The following is a 19,676-nucleotide window of genomic DNA, read 5'->3' as shown; positions in this document are numbered from 1 at the left end:
CGATAGTTCAACTGCGCGCCATTAGATTACTCAGGTTACAGTCTTCCTGACAATTACTAAGTTCCCATACAGGGATAGAGTAGCAACACAGCCCCCCCCCCCATATGGTGCTGCAATGTCACCATGGCAACAGTCATGTCGCTCTCATTCTATCATGATTCAGTGTTGCTGTTTGGAAGCGAAACACCCGTGCAATGCGCCATCTTTGTGCCATAGAAATGGAATTGGCGGCCGACGGCATCGCAATTGTGCCATTTTCATACCATGGAAATGGAATTAGCGACCAATGGCATCGCACTTGTACCATCTTTGTGCCATTGAAATGGAACTAGCGACCAATGGCATCGCACTTGTGCTATCTTTGTGCCATGGAAATGGAATTACCGACCAACAATGTCGCATTTGTGTGCGCCAAAGTCTTGCTTTCCTGCTGCTTCATATGCTGACATATGCTTTCACATTAGGCATCGCACAACCATCGCTCTACTATAGCGTTCTATGGAAACATGATCTGCTTGTCGGCCCAGCATAGCACTCCGGTGCACCCAGGTGTGGCTACACTATCTCTATATGAGAACTTAGTAAAGCACAAGTGTATGGTTTACCTTTATAGCTGCATTAGGAGCATTATTTGAAGAGACGTATAATAATATCTTACGCCTCTTCAAATAACCAGTCTCTGATTATATTGTAAGTCTGTTTGATAGAGCTAAAAATAAACAACACATTTGTGGATGTCACAAGGATCGTAACCTGAGTATTGTAATCGGCTGCAGCACTTCCAGCATTGACAACAGTTTATTTTAATGCCGACAGTACTAAAACTAGAGCTTTGTAATTTCCAAAATCATCAGACGATTCAATATTGCAAATTTGCAATATCGAATTGCGATATATTGCGAAACGTCTATTTATAGACGATTTGCGATGTATCACGGTATCGTTAGGAAAAAACTTGTAAATTTTTTGTTAACATTTTTTTGTATATTTTAATTTACAAAGAAACTGTTCTGTGATGGCGATAATTAGAAGCATTTATTACATGAATGCCCGTGTGTGTGGAAAGTCATGGAATGAGTTTATTATAAGACTAGAAGGCCTGTGCATTTAGTTCCAGTACAGCTAGCTCTGAAAATCATCAGATGTGGGATAAATCACCATTACATAATTATATCGTTTATATGATTGGTGATATATCTTTAAATGGTGGTGATTTTAAAACTGTTTACATTCAAAATCGTCACAAACAATTAAATCGCCACATTGCGAAGCTTTAAGTCAAGCTGTTAATCCAAAAACTTGTCTATAACTCACTAGTGCAGAAGAGATCACTCAGAAAACATAATATTACCAATATACAACGCGCTTCTGCTATAAGCCATATAGTAAAAACTGATGTTACCAATATTTCTATTGAGCAATTATAACATCGTACACCCTGACACCATGCGTTGTTAAACAGAGCTATATAGCTCAAAGTATATTTGAACAGCTCTGATCAACAAAACATAAATGCTGGAAATACTAAAATGAATAAACCGATTGCAGTGTTTGTATTAAATGTTTCAGAAATAACTAATATATATATGATAACAATGCAGAATCTTCCTCCCTTCAACTCCTTGGGCTGAGTTGGCTAAATTAATATTACAATGGAAACTATGGAAGTTAGCAGGAATACTCACCCCATCTCTGTGTCTGTATGTGAAATACTTTGGCCATTGTTTCTTGTAGAGGACTGCAAATGTAATCCTTCTGATCCCCTTACCCTTCATCTCACCTGACTAAAAAATTAGACAAAGCCTGAGTTCAACGAGTAATTTACAAGCTAGAACTTTGTCAGTTGATCAAATCAGCAGACGGTAATATATGTACATGAAGCTCAATCAAACATCTATAAATATCAGTTACGCGAAATGATATGATCTGAAGAGTTCACAGTCGCTAAGGAAAGGGAAACTAAACGGACAGACATGACATCTGACAACCTAAATTTGCTGCTTTAATAGAGAAGTTGAATTCAATTTTCATTGAAGACAAAACCTAAAACAAAGGCTAAAGACTAATTTCCATTTGACAGAAAATACAAGACAAATAGAGGGCTGTACCATGCTCTGGCAAAAATTGTAGAACTTTTCAGAAAGCTCATCATCTGTCCGAGGAGTTGTGTCAGCTTTGATGGCGATCATGAGGATGTGAATTGGCTCTTCCTGATCATGCAAGTTCTGTTTGGGCGATCCTGCCATGTCTGTGAAATCGTAGGCGGATGGGAAGATAAACCTGCCTAGCATCATCTCAAAGTTGCTGCAAGATAACAGAAAAATAGCTAATAGTGAGGGATATACGAAACAAGTTTGAATTTTATGGAATAACAGAGATTATTTCCTCTGACCAAACAGTTTATAGATAGATAAGGAATAGGAAACTAAAAGGTTAGATAATTTTATAAACTGTTTACTATATTACTTAGCTATCAGCCAACTACAACTGTAGCTCACACCTGAACAAGTATAGCTGCCACAGTATATGCAGTTTAGCTGTGCGAGTACACACACAATATAACTGTAGACATGAAAGCTGCAGTATACGCAAAGTACAAACAGCACCACTGCTGCAATACACATGCTATAGCTTCTACAATATACCTGCTACACTATACACAGTATAGCTTCTACAGTATATACATGTACAGTAGAACTGTTACAGATCGAGCGGTATGACAGCTATACTATATGAAGCATAACTGCTACAGTACACAGAGCCTACCTGCAATAGTACAAGTGGTATACTTACTACAGTACATAGAACATAATAACTACAGAATGCACAGAGTAATTGCTACAGGACTCAGAGTGTAACTGCTGTGGTACATTAAGTACATGTATAAAGCTAATAGTGAGAAGAAAAACAAGGCCTCCAAGATAAGTAAATCTGCCATATTAGTTTTAACTATTCATTTAGACAGCCCATCTGTATCATCTCAACTTTGCAAAAGATAAAATTTCTAACGTTCTCCACAAAGACAAAAAATTCTCCTAGTGGTTATCACACTTGCCTGGTCTAACCAGGAATTAGGGTCAGAAAAGGTACAACCCATGAGAAGATTTAAATCTCACTCTATTTCTATTCAACCTACAGCCACATTTTGAAGTCCTGTTTGTACCACAATTACTCTTATATTTTAGGGTCTATGCGACATGTTTCAGGTCCAAGTGAAGGGTATAAGCGTTGAAAGTTTCTCACGTACCTTGTAAACTCCTCAAAGTTGCGAAAGCTAGCCATGACACCCATCCGCTGACATGCCGGCATCTCTGTGGCAGCATAGACATTATCATGATCATGCTGGCTCGATATTCTTGGCTGCGATGGCCTCCGATGTCTGCAGAGGTGGAGATTAAAAAATACAAACTATTGATTAGCGAACCTGAGTTGGCCAGAGCAGAAAGACTAAAACAAGAGTGCAACGTAAACATACTAAAACGTGTTTGAACATAAAAGCGTTTGAAGTCTAAAGTGGAATGCTTGCATGCATGTTAATTTCTGACTAACTATGCATGTGCAAAAGTAGACATACTTTAAACTATCTGAGGTGCTACTAGTTGGGACAAACTAGATCAGCAGTGTATGAAGAGTATGGAGTGCAGCAAAGTTCAAAAGAATGCCGTATAAAAAGAAAAATATTGCAACTGGCTAGACATTTCTCCATAAGAATCTTAAATAATTGAACTCGGACAAAGAATTAGCAAGGGATAAAGCGCAAACAAAAAGTGCTTAGTTTAAACGGGAAGATGCAAAATAAAGCGATGTCTATATCCTGGGTATGTACTTGCTCTATCCTGGGATTGTATTTGGGACACCAAATTAAATCTAAAAAGGTTGGAGGAAAAGCAGAAGGAAACCAGCAGCCCAGCGCTAGAAAGAGACATGCAAGTGACGAAAAGAGCTACTCACCTGAGAAGGGGTCTATAAACACAATAACAGAGAGCATGGTTGATGAAAACGCTAGGAGGATCATAACACTAGCAAGATAGTAACTCAGTCTATTCATAATGAGGACAGTTTAAGGAGAGAAGAAGAGCTAAAAAGGCAAAAGAGAAAAGAGAGATAGAGGCGGAGAGAAAAAGAGAAAATGAGAGCAGAATGGTTTCAGCCCTCAGATAATCTTTATTCTAATAAAGATTATCTGGGCCAGATCATCCAAAACCACGTTTAAAGGTTTAGAAAAACGATTGCATCACACAGGATTCGAACTTAGGCATTCAGGTTAGCAGCTTGGCATGTTACCACCTGCATCGCTCGATCAGCTTACTGCATGTCAGAATAATTGTGAAGATATGTATTACGCATGACGATCTCTCACGGCCTGCCAGACTACTATTTTTTACTATAATAACAGCTGTGTCCGGCTGTTCGGAGCCGCGCTAAGACCGTTAGAAAAAATGATTGCACCGCATGTGAATCGAACCCGACTATTTGCAACCAAGCACGCTACCACGGCCCAAATCGAACACCTTTTTACGTCTAGGAATAATTGTGCAGGTGCTCATTACGCATGACGATTGTTCAAATGATGAGAAACCAGAGCGTAGAATAATCGCAATAATTGAAAACAGTGATGTTATACCAGAAGAGGATGGCAGCCTTTGAGCATTACAAAAGTGGAAAATTTACTGAGTGTTATCATTATACATGTCAGTTAGAAGTGGGCAGAACAGATGCATGGCCATGTAGAGTAACAAAAGATAATAAACCTGTAGAATTAAACTAAACAGACAGTTAACATGTAAATTCTGATCAGGGATACCATGAAATACAGACAGAGACAGTCTGGGCAAAATGCTGCTGCTGCCTCTATTGGCACATGTAGAAAATGGCAAACATGAGAAATGGTCAGCACAAAAAGGGGCCATATAGTAAATACATGCTACTAGCAGCGTGAATAGTCAGTATAACATGAGCAAGAGCATCATATGGTAAGAACAACAAATGAACAACTGAATATATGGTAAATACAGCAAATAAATAGCACAGCCAATAGCAAGCTGAGGACATGCAATCAAAGGTTTCCTACAAACCGCAAAAATATTTTCTAATTAACAGACTGGTTGAAGCTGAACTGAACAGACATTACCTTCTCCACACGAGAGAGAGAACGCAGTGCAGTTATAAAACTACTTAGGCAGATTGCTACTCATAGGTGCAGCTATGAGACAGCAAGGGTTTATAGATGTAGCCTTAGATTACAAACAGATAATAGAGAGATAAGCAAATGGACAGCGTGTAAAACATGCAGAAGGCCCGAGACCAGAGAGATAGCGAGGAGAGATAAGTCAATAATCTTACCTTTTGTATAGTAAGTTTTTAGCCCTGAACAGAGTGACAAGATCGATTCTAATATACAGCCAATGAATAAGAAAAGGAAGGGTTTGACAACATAAAATGCAAACTGAAGACGAGAATTCACAACAGATATTTTGTGAAGGCTGGAATTCAGCATTGGCTAGGGTTACAACACTGGCAGACTTACACAGCGCTTGAAAATGACAAAAGACATCAATCGAATTACTTGTTGAGAAAAGATAAGTCCTGATAGCTTCTATAACTTTGTGTAGTCAAACAATTTTAGGTCTTTTGTCAAAAAATTTTAAAAATAATATTAAGAAAAATGATAATTACTCTTTATTGTAATAACTAACTCTTTATTGTAATAAACACTTTAATTCACACATTTTAATAAAATTTCACTAATTATTTGATTGCTTTATTAACTTGTCGCAGCAGACCAACAGAGTACTTTAGTTTATGACAAATGGGCACACAAAAAGCAGAATGTCTACGATTCATTTTAAATAAAATCCTCGTCTCAAGTGAGTAAACTCTCACAGGGAAGTAACGAACTGCTTGCTAAAATGTGACAGGCAGACGAAAAGAAAGGTGGTAAGACAACTCTACCTGTTGGGATGTGATGAAGGCAAAAGAAATTGGAACTCTATGAGGCAGAGGTTGTTGGGTAGCTGGACATGTTGCAAGCAATTAAGGTCATATGCTATGTATCCCCGCCGTATGTAAACCTACAATGGCACCAAATAAACGTTTCGCCATCTTGTACATTCGAAACATAAATGCACTATACAACCTTGTCAGCCGCATTTGACAACTCGGTAGCATATGACAGAAGTCCTATGCCTACCTCGAGTGCCGCCATTCTCACTATCTCATTATGATGGTAGAAGAACTCTGGCAAAACGTCAAACATGGATGTCTCGGAGGTTATCAGGTTCTACAAAGAGAAGCAATGACACAATATTCTACAAGAAAACAGGAATATCTCTATGACGAAATAAGCGATTGGTCAATACAGACTGCAGCCTTGTAATCTACATTTGATACTTGTATAATCCAAGTAGTCCTTATTCAATGAGGCTAATTCATTCCAGAAAACCCGTCGATAAATGAATTCACCGTCAAATATTTAAAATCATTTCATAATCATTCGACAATATGGTATCTTTTACTTTTTCCTCTTTTATACACTAAAACCCTATTTACTAATTGCGTATTATATTAAAATCTTATTTAATATTTTGGTCACAAATTTCAAGATTTTCAAAACCTAGGCTAGTCAAAAATATCTGAGGTGAATCTAGCTATTACGTCATCATTTGACAATACATACAGTATATTTTACTTTCTATTATTTTTCCTTTGTTGAATTGTTCAGCATAACTTAATATATAGTGCAAAGTAATTAATTATTTATTGGAAGGATCGCTCATGGATAATTCTAGCCAATAATTTAAGGGTATTGAACTTGAAAACAAACATTACGTACATATATAATCCTAGAAAGTATATGACTAGAGAGGGAAGATACCGAGCGAGAGATGGAGAGAGGTTGGCTGCACTGCCTTAGCAAACTTATCATACATATGTGATGTCAGGCAGTTATACTCACAACTGGGCTGCCATTGCGTTGTTGTAATTACAAAATTAAATTAATTTGAATTAAACAAATATTGGAACAGTTCTAAAGTCTGTCATTGCGCCGGGTTTTCTTAAACGTGTCCTCGCCCACATCTCAATATAAAAATAACACTCCAAAATCGCACCTCAAATGACAAGTTATGGTTAACTTAATAAGACTACCTCAAGGTTATCTAGACTGAGCTCCTGTCCGTAGGTGTCTATAGCGGCGAGGAATATGCTCTCCACCTGGTTATATCTCCTGTCATATGGTGGCTGATATGTGGCTATGAGCACTTGCCTCGCTCTCAGAGCAATCTACAGAAACATAGACACGAGGATATCATAAACTCCTGAACCAGTCATGAAAACAACAATAAAAACACCACACACCAAAATACTATTTCGATGACAAATATATGAGTAGAGCCACAACCTACTTTTCCATTTTCTATCTGGCTCAGTGTAGCCAGACGGTCCAGAATGCTCTGCATATCAGAATCTATCTGATTCTCTCCTGCACAGAACTGGTTCTATAAACGTAATGCGTATTAAAATTAAAGCCAAACCTTTCTAAGTGTTTTGTAATACAGATATTTGTGCCCTGCTTGTTGAATGGTCTGTAGAGTAATTGGGTAGCAGCTCAGAAATTGGGTAGAAAATATATACTGTAAGCACAAATTAAGAATTGTCATCTCTTCCATTTCAACCATTATTTGAAAAGAGTGGACAATTTTTTATTTGGTTCAAGAATTTCTAAAACAAGTCCAAGAATATTTATTTCTGCTCAAAACTTCTAATTCCGACATTCCAGCCTTTTTGAAAGTCTTGCCCCAGATTTTTGTTTGAGCTTTTCTTGTGCTAAAAACATTAAAACCAGCAAAATGATCATCAATCCCTCTCCGAACGCCTTTTATAACAACTGAAGGACATTTTAATGCAATGCAGTTATTAAGAACACAGAAACTAGAAGAATGAAAGTCTAATAAACAAAACTTACAATGATCTTGAGAACGAGCAAGTTCTTTGTCTGGATGTGAGCGTGTGAAAAGATGTAGGGCACAACGTCAGCGGTGTCTGTGAAGTCCCTGCGAATTGCCTCCACACACTTGTCGAAGTGGCCATTTTGGAACCTTTCTTCCACTTCGAGGTACTGAGCAAGTAGCTCTCGCACTATGTACTTCATATAACCACGCACACCATTCCTATACCTGCGCAAGGCATTATCAGACTATTTGTTAGTATAAGTAGCCGTGAACAAAATGATACATAATTACGATAGAAGGTGATGATGAATTGCAAACCGCCCGAGCCAAAAGATATAGTGTTAGTTTGTGGCACCATCAGCGACACACCAGACTAGCTATCTCATTTTACAAACTGGAGGAAAACGCTTCAGAGGGACTTCAACATTCATTCGATCAAGTGTCACAAAATACGGTCATCAAAAATCCTATGCAGTGAGTCGGGTAATTCACAAAGCGCTTGGTGCATTTATAACAGAAGTATAACTGATTTGACTGAGACATTAAAAGAAACACAAATTTACCTTTTCAACAATCAAAAGGCTAATATACCCTATATATCTGCATCGAATAAAAGTCACACTGCTTAATTGTAGCACATTAATAACACAGCAAGACTTGACGAAAACACGGTTTTACTCCATAATAATGGCTGAACACTTGTGTCAGCTGCCACCTCACCAATACATGTATATTACTCAAAGTTGTCCGCTTGTGCTAATCTAGTTTTGGCTCACTGGTAGGAATGACAAAAACATCTGCGCACAGCAAATCTAAAGCGTGTAAAAAGCTAGCTTAACTAGCTCAAGATGATAACAGAAAATACTGCTGACTGTGTGAAATATAAATAATTTAGGAACAAAAATGGTGCATATCAATTCATATATTCATATTATGTTGGCTTGAATAGCCAATAGCCTGTTTCATAGAATAGCTTCTCCGTGACCACAAACATTATAGTTAGCGGTTCAGACACCAAAAGGACTAGCCAACATTCATTGAACACTCAAGCTACCAAATAAAGGCTGACACTCGCCTTTTGATGAGATCTGTAATACTCTGTGTCGTCATGAAGAAGACATCCTTGTCAGCACGGCTAGTGAGAGTGGCGGCGTGTCCGTCTATGATGTTAGCAATCTGCTGGCTAGGAAACTTGGAGAGAATACTGGTTATGTTGCTGGCATATTGGGCCACAAGTTTGCGAATGCTCTTCTCAACATCAGGAGGCAGCCTTCCCGATACGAGGGCTAGCATTTCCTGCAGTAAGAGACCAGTAGACAGCCTAGTTAGCAACAGCGGCATCACGGAATAACTTGAAAACTTCAAACATAAAGCTAAGGAGTCCAAGAAACTCGGAAACCAAAGGCAGATGAGTCCATTGACTTGACCAGCTATATCTCTACATACAAAAGTCTATGTATACACAAAGTATAATACAATGATATGAATAAGTATGTACTTTATATACTTAATCATACATCTGTATATGGACTATTATATATCTTGTTCACAGCATGACAACTACAAAAGTTAATACATACTGAAAAACCTCTATTTAAATGACACCTTTATTTGAACGCCACCTTTAATAGAACGCCACTATTAATTATAGAAGGGTTGAAAATTAATTAATTGAGCATCCCCTCTATTTGACCGTCACTTTGACATTTTTAAAACTTATTCAAAACTTAAAAGCGACACCAACAATATACCTAATAACAGCACCACGCTAATATCTTATAATCAAAGTAGTTCCTTGTTCAACTGGGTCTGCTACTTCGACATATATGAAAAACGTTTTAGAAAAAATGCTGAAGCTGATGGCATTAATGTCGATACACCCGAAGGAGTGTAAAATATAGTCAACATTAACATCGGTTTACCTGTGAAAGGGTTAAATTTATCGTCCAAAAATCTGCTCCATCTTTTATTTGAACACCACTTCTAATTAAACGGCATTAAAGGAAAAGGGTTGAAAAATAGAGCGCCATGGTGTTCCAATTGAGGTTTTACAGTATATCTGCCAGGATGCTTGCTTTGTTCAATTGTGTGATGTCATAAAAACATGGCTGTTGATGAGAAGTTGGAAGTGGTCATTTTTACTGGCTCATTTTCCTATGCATGTTACAAACAGCTCCTGCTGCATTACTCTAACATACTGCTTGAAAACAACTCATAAAAGAGTTACTACTAAAAGAAAAACCTGTCTGTTAATACAGATATTTTCAAATGAATGTCTACCTATTCAAAAATGAGTTCCAACAAGTTTTCAATATAAATTATTCTTGGAAAGCTCTTTGTGAAATTTCTTCCTTCAATTGGGAGGTTTCACCAAAAATGCTTACAACCACGAGAATGGAGAGTTGTATGAGTTCTTGGTGAAGTTTCTTCCTCCAATTGGGAGGTTTCAACAAAAATGCTTACAACCACGAGAATGGAGAGTTGTGTGCAGCTTTAGAACTATACCTGCAGCTCGAGGAGTGGCAGGTTGGGGTCTTTCAGACACTTAGTGAGGGTTGATATAGCCTCATCCAACTTTCTTTCGTAGTAAGGTTGCGGGAGCTCATATCCTCTAAGGAAGTTCTGTAGAACCTGTTTATTGTTGAGAAACCTCTGGTGCAACTTCTCGCCCTTCAGCGATGGAGTTGCTGGCTCTGGAAATGTTCCATCAAACTTCTTTGCCTAAAAAGGTAATAACTGACCTTTTGACCTACTGTATTAATGCATAATTCAGCTAAAATTCCATCCAACTAAAAACCAAAAAGTATTGCATATGACACTGAGGAAAGCACCAAATATTTAGGATACCTGATCTTATGCAGATAGCCGTTAATACCACAAAGACAGCCAATGATGAGGAACAATAATGCACCATAGAAACTGTCCACAAAAACAGCAGTAACACAAAAGTAAACTCACAACAATTGCTGACTCATGCATTTACCAACTACATATACAGCATGCATCCAAAGGTGAAGAAGCACAAACAGCACGAAGATGCCATTGGTAAACAGGTGTTAATCTGGTTAAAAGCATGGCTCATAGGAAAAAAGTGGTTTTTTATATATGATGCATTTCAGATTGTGCACAAAGTTCCTGAGACAGTGTTTGTAAGAAAGACAAGTGACTTGTGTGAAAAGCAGAGCGAGTAAAGTTTAATGAGGAAAGATTTTCATTTGTCAGAAATGAAAGACTTAATGGGTATAATTTGGACATTAATATGATATCTCAAAAGTGATAAAGTCGGGAATATCCTGTTTTTCTAAAGGGGATGCGACCTCTGGTCAGCAAGCATTGCAGAATGTGGATACTATTAGATTAATTTACTGTCAATCCTCTGTAACTAAAGCACAGCTATAAATTCTGTATAGACATTCGGTTTTAGGATGGTTTAGCAACCAAAGAAAAAACCGTAAGTACACTGATGACAAAAGAAGGCATCGGACAGCATCTTACCTTGTGGGCCTTTGAGGAGTCATCAAGGACTAGTCTCGCTATGAGACTGCCTGCAGCCAACACGGCTCCTGCTCTCTTCACATATCTCAAACTATAATAAATAGGCCGCTATACTTCTCATCATATACATTACCATAACAAGATGGGACTGGCAGAACTAAGCAGATCAGCCTATCATTACTCACTAAACAGAGGAATGACGACTACTAAAGTTTGATAGTTCCAGAGCTTACATCAAAGATTCAAACAAAAATTACTTAGCTACTAATTGAGACTCCTATATTTTGAAAAGATGGGGCCTAGCACGGATTTTGCAACAATTAAGCTAAGCAAGAAACTTGTCTAGTTTCAAAAGGAATGAATTTCTAACGACCGCGAGTCTTTCTAGCTTTGATCCCAAAACTGATATTAGACATTGCTTCTAGCCAAATTTAAAAGAAACGTGTAATTGCTACGACTGCTAATCAGTCAGTGAAATTGTTACCAAAACATTGAAGCCAAATGAGGCTAACCAACTCACATGCCTGTCTCTGCCACTTTTAGCTCCATCACCATCTTCATTACTTCTATCTCGGCATAGACGCTGCCGGCAGTGATGTGGGATCCGTCATCAACGGTGTAGTTGATAAGCTTACCTGCTGTCTGTGTCCTGCAATCGACCAACCCAATTTTTACACCATGGCTATTTTAACATCCATGAAAAGTAAACTAGAATGAGACAAAAGGCTCAAGAACGCATGATTATAGCAATTATCTCCCCCTGTCTTTTCCTTGAACAGCTTCACTATCAATTTACTCTCGACTGATAGTTTAGAGATTTTCACTACGATTTTCCCAGAATGCAGCAGATTTTTGTCACAAAAGCGTTTGACATAAATTTTGCTAAGTGAATTGAGTACTGCGAACCTCTACGTAAACAATTAGCAAATAATTGAATACAGTTTTTTACAAGAAAACAGTTGTGATTTTGTCAATTATAATAAGCAAGGAGAAATAGTTTGCGAATTTTCTACGCTGTTCAAAAAACTGCTCAGTCTTCAGAGACTGACCAACCTGAGAACTGAAGGATCAGACTCTGTCTCAAACACGCAGTTCCTATTGCCAATCACTACTCTATAGCTGCCAACCTCCTCCTTCATGTACGTAGTATAGCTGCTGCCTGGTAACACACAAGAAACAGGTCTTTGCCAAATGACAAACGATATCATCAAGTGTTCGGGCACAACAGACTAACCTATACTAAATTCAACTGATCCCTTTCAACCAAACAACTGTACTGGATAGAACCGTGAGAAGACATTTTACAAAGGGGTTAATTAAAAACAATAGAATTCTATTCAATGAATAAGAAACTCACCATCATAGGATATGAGGAGGCCCCCATCACTCAGTTTATGCGTCTCAACTTCAACTGCAGATTCATTCAAGACCAAGTGGTAAGAATCTGGACTACATTTTGTGACCATCACCTCGTACTTGATTCCTTCGTGTATAAAATCCACATCGGCTCTGTTGGTCAGACTGCTTGCTGGTAACAGCTGCCCACTGCACAGAATACATAAAAGTACAAGTTACAAACCTTGCAGCTGACAGAATAGGCACACCGCAGGGAGCAAAGTTATATTTTGCTAAAAACAGTCCTTTTGCATATTGTAGTCAGTCATAGAGTGTACATGTTATAGACGGTCAGTTATAGTGTGTACATGCTACAGACAGTCAGTCATAGTGTGTACATGTTATAGACAGTCAGTCATAGTGAGTACATGTTATAGACAGTCAGCCATAGTGTGTACATGCTATAGACAGTCAGTCATAGTGTGTACACGCTATAGATAGTCAGTCATAGTGTGTACATGCTATAGATAGTCAGTCATAGTGTGTACATGTTATAGACAGTCAGTCATAGTGAGTATATGTTATAGACAGTCAGTCATAGTGTCACCATAGTATAGACAAGCAGCCATAGACAATCAGCACGCACCGAGCCAAGGAGCTTTTGTAGAGATCATGCTTTGTGGAGAGTTTTTTTACAGCGATGTGTAGGGCAGCGGTAAGCACTGACAAAAGCAGGTCAGGTTTCTCAGCTTGCACCTTGTCTGCAATGAGGGTGTCGAGCCAACCCGTGTCTAGCTCATTAGCCTGAAAGTTCTTGGTTTCGAGAAGCTTGATGAGATATTCGACCGTAGTGAGAAAGTCTCCCCGAATAGACAACTCCTTGAGAGCCACCACAAGATTCCTAGAAAAAATAAAGAGATTTCTCATGTTTCGGTGTCTTGCGGAAGAGCCGCACAATAATATCTGTTAGGAACTGTTGACCATGCTGATGGCATGCAGATGATTCCTGCATGTTAACAATGTTAACATGCAGACATTATCTGCATTATCATTATGTTAACATTGCTAACATAATGATAACATTGGTAACACACGATGTTAACATGTTAACATTGTGTGTTAACATTATTAACACACAATGTTAACATGCAGATAATATCTGCACGTTAACATTGTGGTTGAAACAATCATGAGCTGGTTGAACATGATAGAGACCTATATGGCTGTATTGACCAACCGCTAAATTCTTTACTATAATAAGAACCATGTCCAACCATTCGAAACTATGCTGAAGTTGGAAAAAAATTACTTTCAACAGAATTCAAACTTATAACTTTCAGTTTGGTAGACCTACACTCTACCACCTGCACCAATCAATCGCCTTGCCTCACCTCGGAATAACTGTGCAGTTAATAATTACACTTGATGATCTCCCAAGGTGCACCGAATAGCCAGGGTACCAGTTCAATATATTATTTAACATCTAATATGATGAACTAGTGTCTCACGAGATCGTTGCCTAACAATGCAGTATATATTCTGAGAACACATGGTGTAAAGTACTTGAATAACCATATTTAACTTCTATATATTTTGTAGCCTAAAGATCAAATAATCGACTCCAATAAATTTTGGTATATTATTTTATGGCATTTGTGATGTTATTTTAAAAACAATGTTAAAAGTAATATAGAAAACAGCCATTTTGATAAAATGTATTGAAAAAATCTAAAAAACGTTCTTTTAACTTACAACAAAATTGAATATTTTTATATTACAATTTTTATAGATTAATATTAAAATCTTAATCTTTCTGGCACGAGTGCTAAAATGAATTAAAATGAACAGTTACTCAATGATAAATATAAAGGTGCGCACAACAGTAACAAGCTCAAGGTGATGGGGTTACATTTATAAACAGTTACATCTAATACTTTTAAAGTTGCATCTCTGATCACTTGGTAAAGAGGAAAGAGGTCCTTAAGTACACACATGAATAGAATATACCGGTACTTGTCAATAGACAAATGTCACTTTTCAGTAGCTCAAACCAAGTTGAAAACTCATTTGTGAACAATAGCTTTTAATCAAATTGAGAAATACGACTTCACAACCAAACAAACGAGTAAGATGATGTACCGTGTCACATATATGAAAATTTTCAAATATATAATTACATATAAATTTTAAAAAAATGTTTAATTATTTTTTTGACCTTATCGGCGACTGGCAGTTTCATACCCTGATGAATAAGAATAAACAAAACTGACAGCAGAGGAAAAGGAGGAAAACTCAAAAAGATAACTGGACCTCAATAGTTAACCAATCATATTGCTCGTACTACCACTTACTCGCGAGCGTCTTCTCTCGTCTCACCCCATGAGAAACAGTGCCCAAACTGAGAGTCAGCGTACTCGTGCAGACCTCCCGATGCTGCCACGCTGAAGTAGCCCCAGACATTCACATTGCTCCTAAAGTTCAGTTCCTCTACCTGACCAGAGCTTGGCTTAAATCCCTGCAAGTAGGTAACTTTTGTTAACCTTAGCATTTGTGAATAAATTTCTAATAGAAAGCTTGTAATCCAAAACCTGCAAGTGTAAATTCGAAACAGCTTTGTTCTCAAAAACCTTTGTCATAGTCTTCACTATAGTACTGTATGAGCCGTTTCCATCCAAAGCCACTGTTGGATATTTAAAAAAGATTGCATAGCATAGGATTTGAACTCAGACATCCATGCTACTTGACCGCCTTGAAGCATTTTGGAATAATTGTACTGATAGTTATTACACTGGCGATTTCTCACAGCGCAATGGACTGCCAGTGTACTACATGTACTATGTATAAAAATAGATCACAAATACCCAAAAACTTGAAAAAGGCCGATGTAATCCTCCGGCATATAAAAGTTTTTAAACTATAAAGACCATGTCCTGGCTAAGCACGACGGAGGTGAATGAAGGTTATTGACATGCGCTTGCATGCTCAACTCAATAAATTATGACAAAGAAAGCTAATGTTGATCTTGCATATAAATAAGGTTAGTATACAGATTTTAAACAACAACATCACAACAATAAAAACAATGAGAAAAGCATTTCGCGTCACGTTTGACAGCTAAATGTTAGCGAGTAACAATGAAAAGAGAATAACCTACTAAAAACGTTTGTTTATAAATGACTACCTGATCAGGGTTTTCACTGGTAATTCTAGCGGCAATCACATGACCTTTAGCCTGAGGCTTAAACACAGGGTCATCAAAGTCTATGGCATTATCTGCCCAGAGGTCAGCCCCGTAGAGCACCCGAATATCTTTAATTCTGTGTAATGGAATGCCCATGGCAACCTAAAACACCCAACAAATAGCAAGTGTTACAGCTTGAAATAGTCATTTACGAAAGCCTTACAAATAAAGTCTTACAAAGATTCTACATACCACATGGCGTCAAGCCAATTTAAAGGAATGATTGAAGCAGCAAGAAGCATAAAAATAGCTGACAATCAAAGGGATCGCAACTTTGTCAGTGGTGAGAAGACAACTTTTAATACTAAAAAGAAATGCTAAGTTTTGTTTGCAAACTGACATAAGTCATACTTTATAAGCTCAAACAATAATTTTAAATATTTTGATATGAAAGTTTCTACTGCAGTTATAACACTATGATAACTACATGAGCAATAGTAATGGGTAGCCAAATGGGTAGACAAACAGCTGTTATCACAAAACTTAGACTTAGCTTTAGACATTCATTTAGCCTTAGACAGACTTAGATTTCAAGTCTAAGATTGTAGATAAAATGAGTGGAAGATTTTTAGCTCAAATTTGAACAAACAAGCTGTAGAGTTGTAAAATAAAATATAGCTATATTTTATTTTACAATAAATAAAATATAGCTCTATTTTATTAGCTGTATTTTAAATAAATAATAAAAACAAGCTGTAAAATAAACATAATATTTTCGAGAGTCGAGAAGTTATCAATTCTATGTGATTGCAGACTCAATTGAAAGGATTCTATCAATATTCCTGCAGGCATCTGTACGCACCTGCAGTTGAATGGCTGGCAGGTTGACATCTGCTACCATCTCTGTACACGGATGCTCTACTTGTAGCCTTGGGTTCAGCTCTAAAAAGAAGAACTCATTCTTCTCCGGGTCATAGAGGTACTCCACCGTGCCGGCACTCACATAACCAACCATCTTGGCAAGACGAACAGCACACTGCGATGAACAACTAAATGCTAAAAACTGTTTTAATAATCACTTTCTGTCGAAGGTGAAGCGATTGGACGCTGTCCAATGTTCCCAGAGTAACAGACTAGAATAAAAGCCTCTGCAACTAGCAGAGGTTTCACAGACAAAGAAGACTGACATTGAACATAATATTGACAACTCCTTCTCATGATCTTCATCTTAAGAATTACATTTCTTCTACAAAGTATAACTTAGATCAACCGCAATGTTATCTACCATCTCAAATGTCATGGGTATCTCTTCAACTAAACGCAGTAGCCTAACAAAACAAAATACACTCTAGACACACCCTCTCCATCTGTTCAAAAACATCCTCATCAGCGACTTCTGCTGGCGCTTCCTCGATGATCTTTTGGTGACGTCGTTGAATTGAACAATCCCTGCCAAAGAGAGAAATAGCATTGCCATACTTGTCACCCATGAGTTGCACCTCCAGATGGCGGGCCTTCTTTGCCATCTTCATGATAAATATCGGAGAGCCTGGCACCTCCAACTGCACCTAGTGAAAGACAAACTTCATGCACAAGCGCGTTATTGATTTTACCGATTTAAGGCTATAACAAACAATATAACTCATGACCGATGACCTAACCCTCTTCACTATGAACCATAAAGTATAACACACCAGGATTCAAACCCAGTAACCACCCCATATATTAGGGCAACATACGATGGATGAACATGGAAAAGAGTAGATCTATTCCGTGGGACAAATAGATTTATTTTATATTTACTTGTCTAAACGCAGCACGGACGTCATCAGGCTTGCTGACTTTTCGTATTCCTTTGCCTCCACCACCCTCACTTGCTTTGATCATGACTGGATAGCCAATAGACGCTGCCGAGTTGATGGCCTCCTCCACAGTGCTGATGCAGCCCTGTTTGTATACATCATCTGGCACAACTATGTTTTTGTTACTGGAGTGATCCCAATCAACTTTCAGACCTACAATATGACACAATGAGCTTAAATTAAAACAATAAAGTGGTCGGTATATGCAAACACGTTGACTATAAATAGTCATGAGTGAGATACATAAATACAGCTAGGAGCATTATATTTATAATGAATATATTACGAGAGAAGCAGTGCATTTATTCATATGGTGCGTAGAGGTTGCAGAAATGTCACATTGCAAAACTATCTAATGATACAGCAGATGTGAATGAAATACTGTATTTTATAAACATGTAATCTTGTCCAGGTTGATGAACTCTTTTACATAATAAATATCCAGATAATGCAATGCCCGGAGCAAGCCTACATTCAATACCATATTCATTTTGGCTAAGCAAGCTGGATTAAATATTCAAATAACTGTTATCTGAATGAAAGCTGAGGATTTCATGACTTTACTGTCGTTGCATAATTAAGGTTTATAATATTGAGATCTAGAGTATGCTCTCAAATATCTAGATAAGACATAAGTACTTACTGATAGTACAAGAACATAACAAAGAGATTACTGTCACTTACTGCTCTCTTTGCACAAAAACAGGTTTTGTTCAAAGAGAGCAGGCTAGCATCGTGTTTTGGCAATGCAAAAAGACGTGTGTTTATTTGGATAAAGAATATAATCAACAACTAAGGATTTCAATATAGAGGCTAAAAACAGGTACTGAAAATGTTGTTTCAGTTCCTTGTAAGGCTTTAAATTAAAAATTCGATTCATATATCAAAAATTTCACAGGAATGTTGTGTACGACCCCTGTGTAAACATTCAAATATGCAATTATTAAGGTGTGGCAGAGGCAGTTTAGGCATTTTTGAAGACGGTATAGAGCAGCCGATTGTAATCTATATGTAACTTTCTCATGAGACACTTTATAATCATTTGGCCTGCTTACAAACTATTAGTAATTCAGGTCAATGACAGATGCATAGTCAGATTGACTATTTATTCTGCTAATTACAACCGATATAATGCTTGACTGACACATCATTCTTTACTGTTGTCCATAGCTTTCAACCAATATCATTCAAGATAGCCTAATATTCGCCTAACAAACGTAATCACTAATATAATTACCATTCAACCTAAGTCATCGCTACGCATTGCTTAGTCAAATGCCGCTGTCCAGCAATACATGAAACACAATACAAGTATGTAATAGCTCGAAACTCGCAATGTTTAATCTATGCATCTCTACTTCTTTTGTATCAAACCTATTTCAATATTAAAAGCACAGCAAATAAAAATCTTCCATTGTTAACCGCACTGCAAATATAAAAACAGACTAATCATACAATATTTTGCTATATACACGTATACAAAATATTGCAAACTCAGCAATTATAAATAGATAGGCATCAATATTTCAACAACCTATATTACAAAGGATAGAACAAGGGAGGCAAATTTACAATTGGTTTTGGCATATGTTCAAGTGGGAAGAAGTCATTACTGCAGGTAGTAAAAAGTTAGGTAGTTAAAATTTTCATTTCCCACATTATATAACCCTATATATACTATATACTATTTATATATACTAGTGATATATATATATATATCACTAGTATATATATATAGTATATATATACTATATATACTATATACGCATATATACTTTGTTTCATATATGTACACTAAGAGTGCTCAATATAAAATAGAGCTAAAATACATAAAAGTATTTGGGTAAAGTTTAT

The 19,676-nt window shown here is 37.3% G+C and overlaps 1 protein-coding gene across 1 annotated transcript in view; it reads right to left on the bottom strand.

The window, feature by feature from the left end:
• The window catches only part of LOC137403717 (acetyl-CoA carboxylase-like), a 50,159-nt gene that overhangs the window by 18,098 nt on the left and 12,385 nt on the right, over positions 1–19,676 (bottom strand). Inside the window, exons 4-25 of the mRNA XM_068089732.1 lie at positions 17,764–17,975; positions 17,319–17,528; positions 16,823–16,996; positions 15,961–16,122; positions 15,131–15,294; positions 13,426–13,680; positions 12,802–12,989; positions 12,498–12,603; positions 11,965–12,093; positions 11,445–11,535; positions 10,455–10,670; positions 9,025–9,245; positions 7,964–8,174; positions 7,404–7,496; positions 7,147–7,281; positions 6,191–6,280; positions 5,953–6,071; positions 5,344–5,367; positions 3,952–3,963; positions 3,248–3,379; positions 2,109–2,304; positions 1,686–1,784 (exon numbers count right to left, since the gene is read on the bottom strand). Coding sequence (XP_067945833.1) covers positions 1,686–1,784; positions 2,109–2,304; positions 3,248–3,379; positions 3,952–3,963; positions 5,344–5,367; positions 5,953–6,071; positions 6,191–6,280; positions 7,147–7,281; positions 7,404–7,496; positions 7,964–8,174; positions 9,025–9,245; positions 10,455–10,670; positions 11,445–11,535; positions 11,965–12,093; positions 12,498–12,603; positions 12,802–12,989; positions 13,426–13,680; positions 15,131–15,294; positions 15,961–16,122; positions 16,823–16,996; positions 17,319–17,528; positions 17,764–17,975 — 3,239 coding nt within the window. The remainder of the gene's footprint in view (positions 1–1,685; positions 1,785–2,108; positions 2,305–3,247; positions 3,380–3,951; positions 3,964–5,343; positions 5,368–5,952; positions 6,072–6,190; positions 6,281–7,146; positions 7,282–7,403; positions 7,497–7,963; positions 8,175–9,024; positions 9,246–10,454; positions 10,671–11,444; positions 11,536–11,964; positions 12,094–12,497; positions 12,604–12,801; positions 12,990–13,425; positions 13,681–15,130; positions 15,295–15,960; positions 16,123–16,822; positions 16,997–17,318; positions 17,529–17,763; positions 17,976–19,676) is intronic.

This window comes from Watersipora subatra, chromosome 9 (assembly GCF_963576615.1).
Source record: "Watersipora subatra chromosome 9, tzWatSuba1.1, whole genome shotgun sequence".
Taxonomy (NCBI): domain Eukaryota; kingdom Metazoa; phylum Bryozoa; class Gymnolaemata; order Cheilostomatida; family Watersiporidae; genus Watersipora; species Watersipora subatra.
The sequence above is the reverse complement of the archived record's forward strand: the minus strand, read 5'-3'. Positions and strand labels throughout refer to the sequence as shown.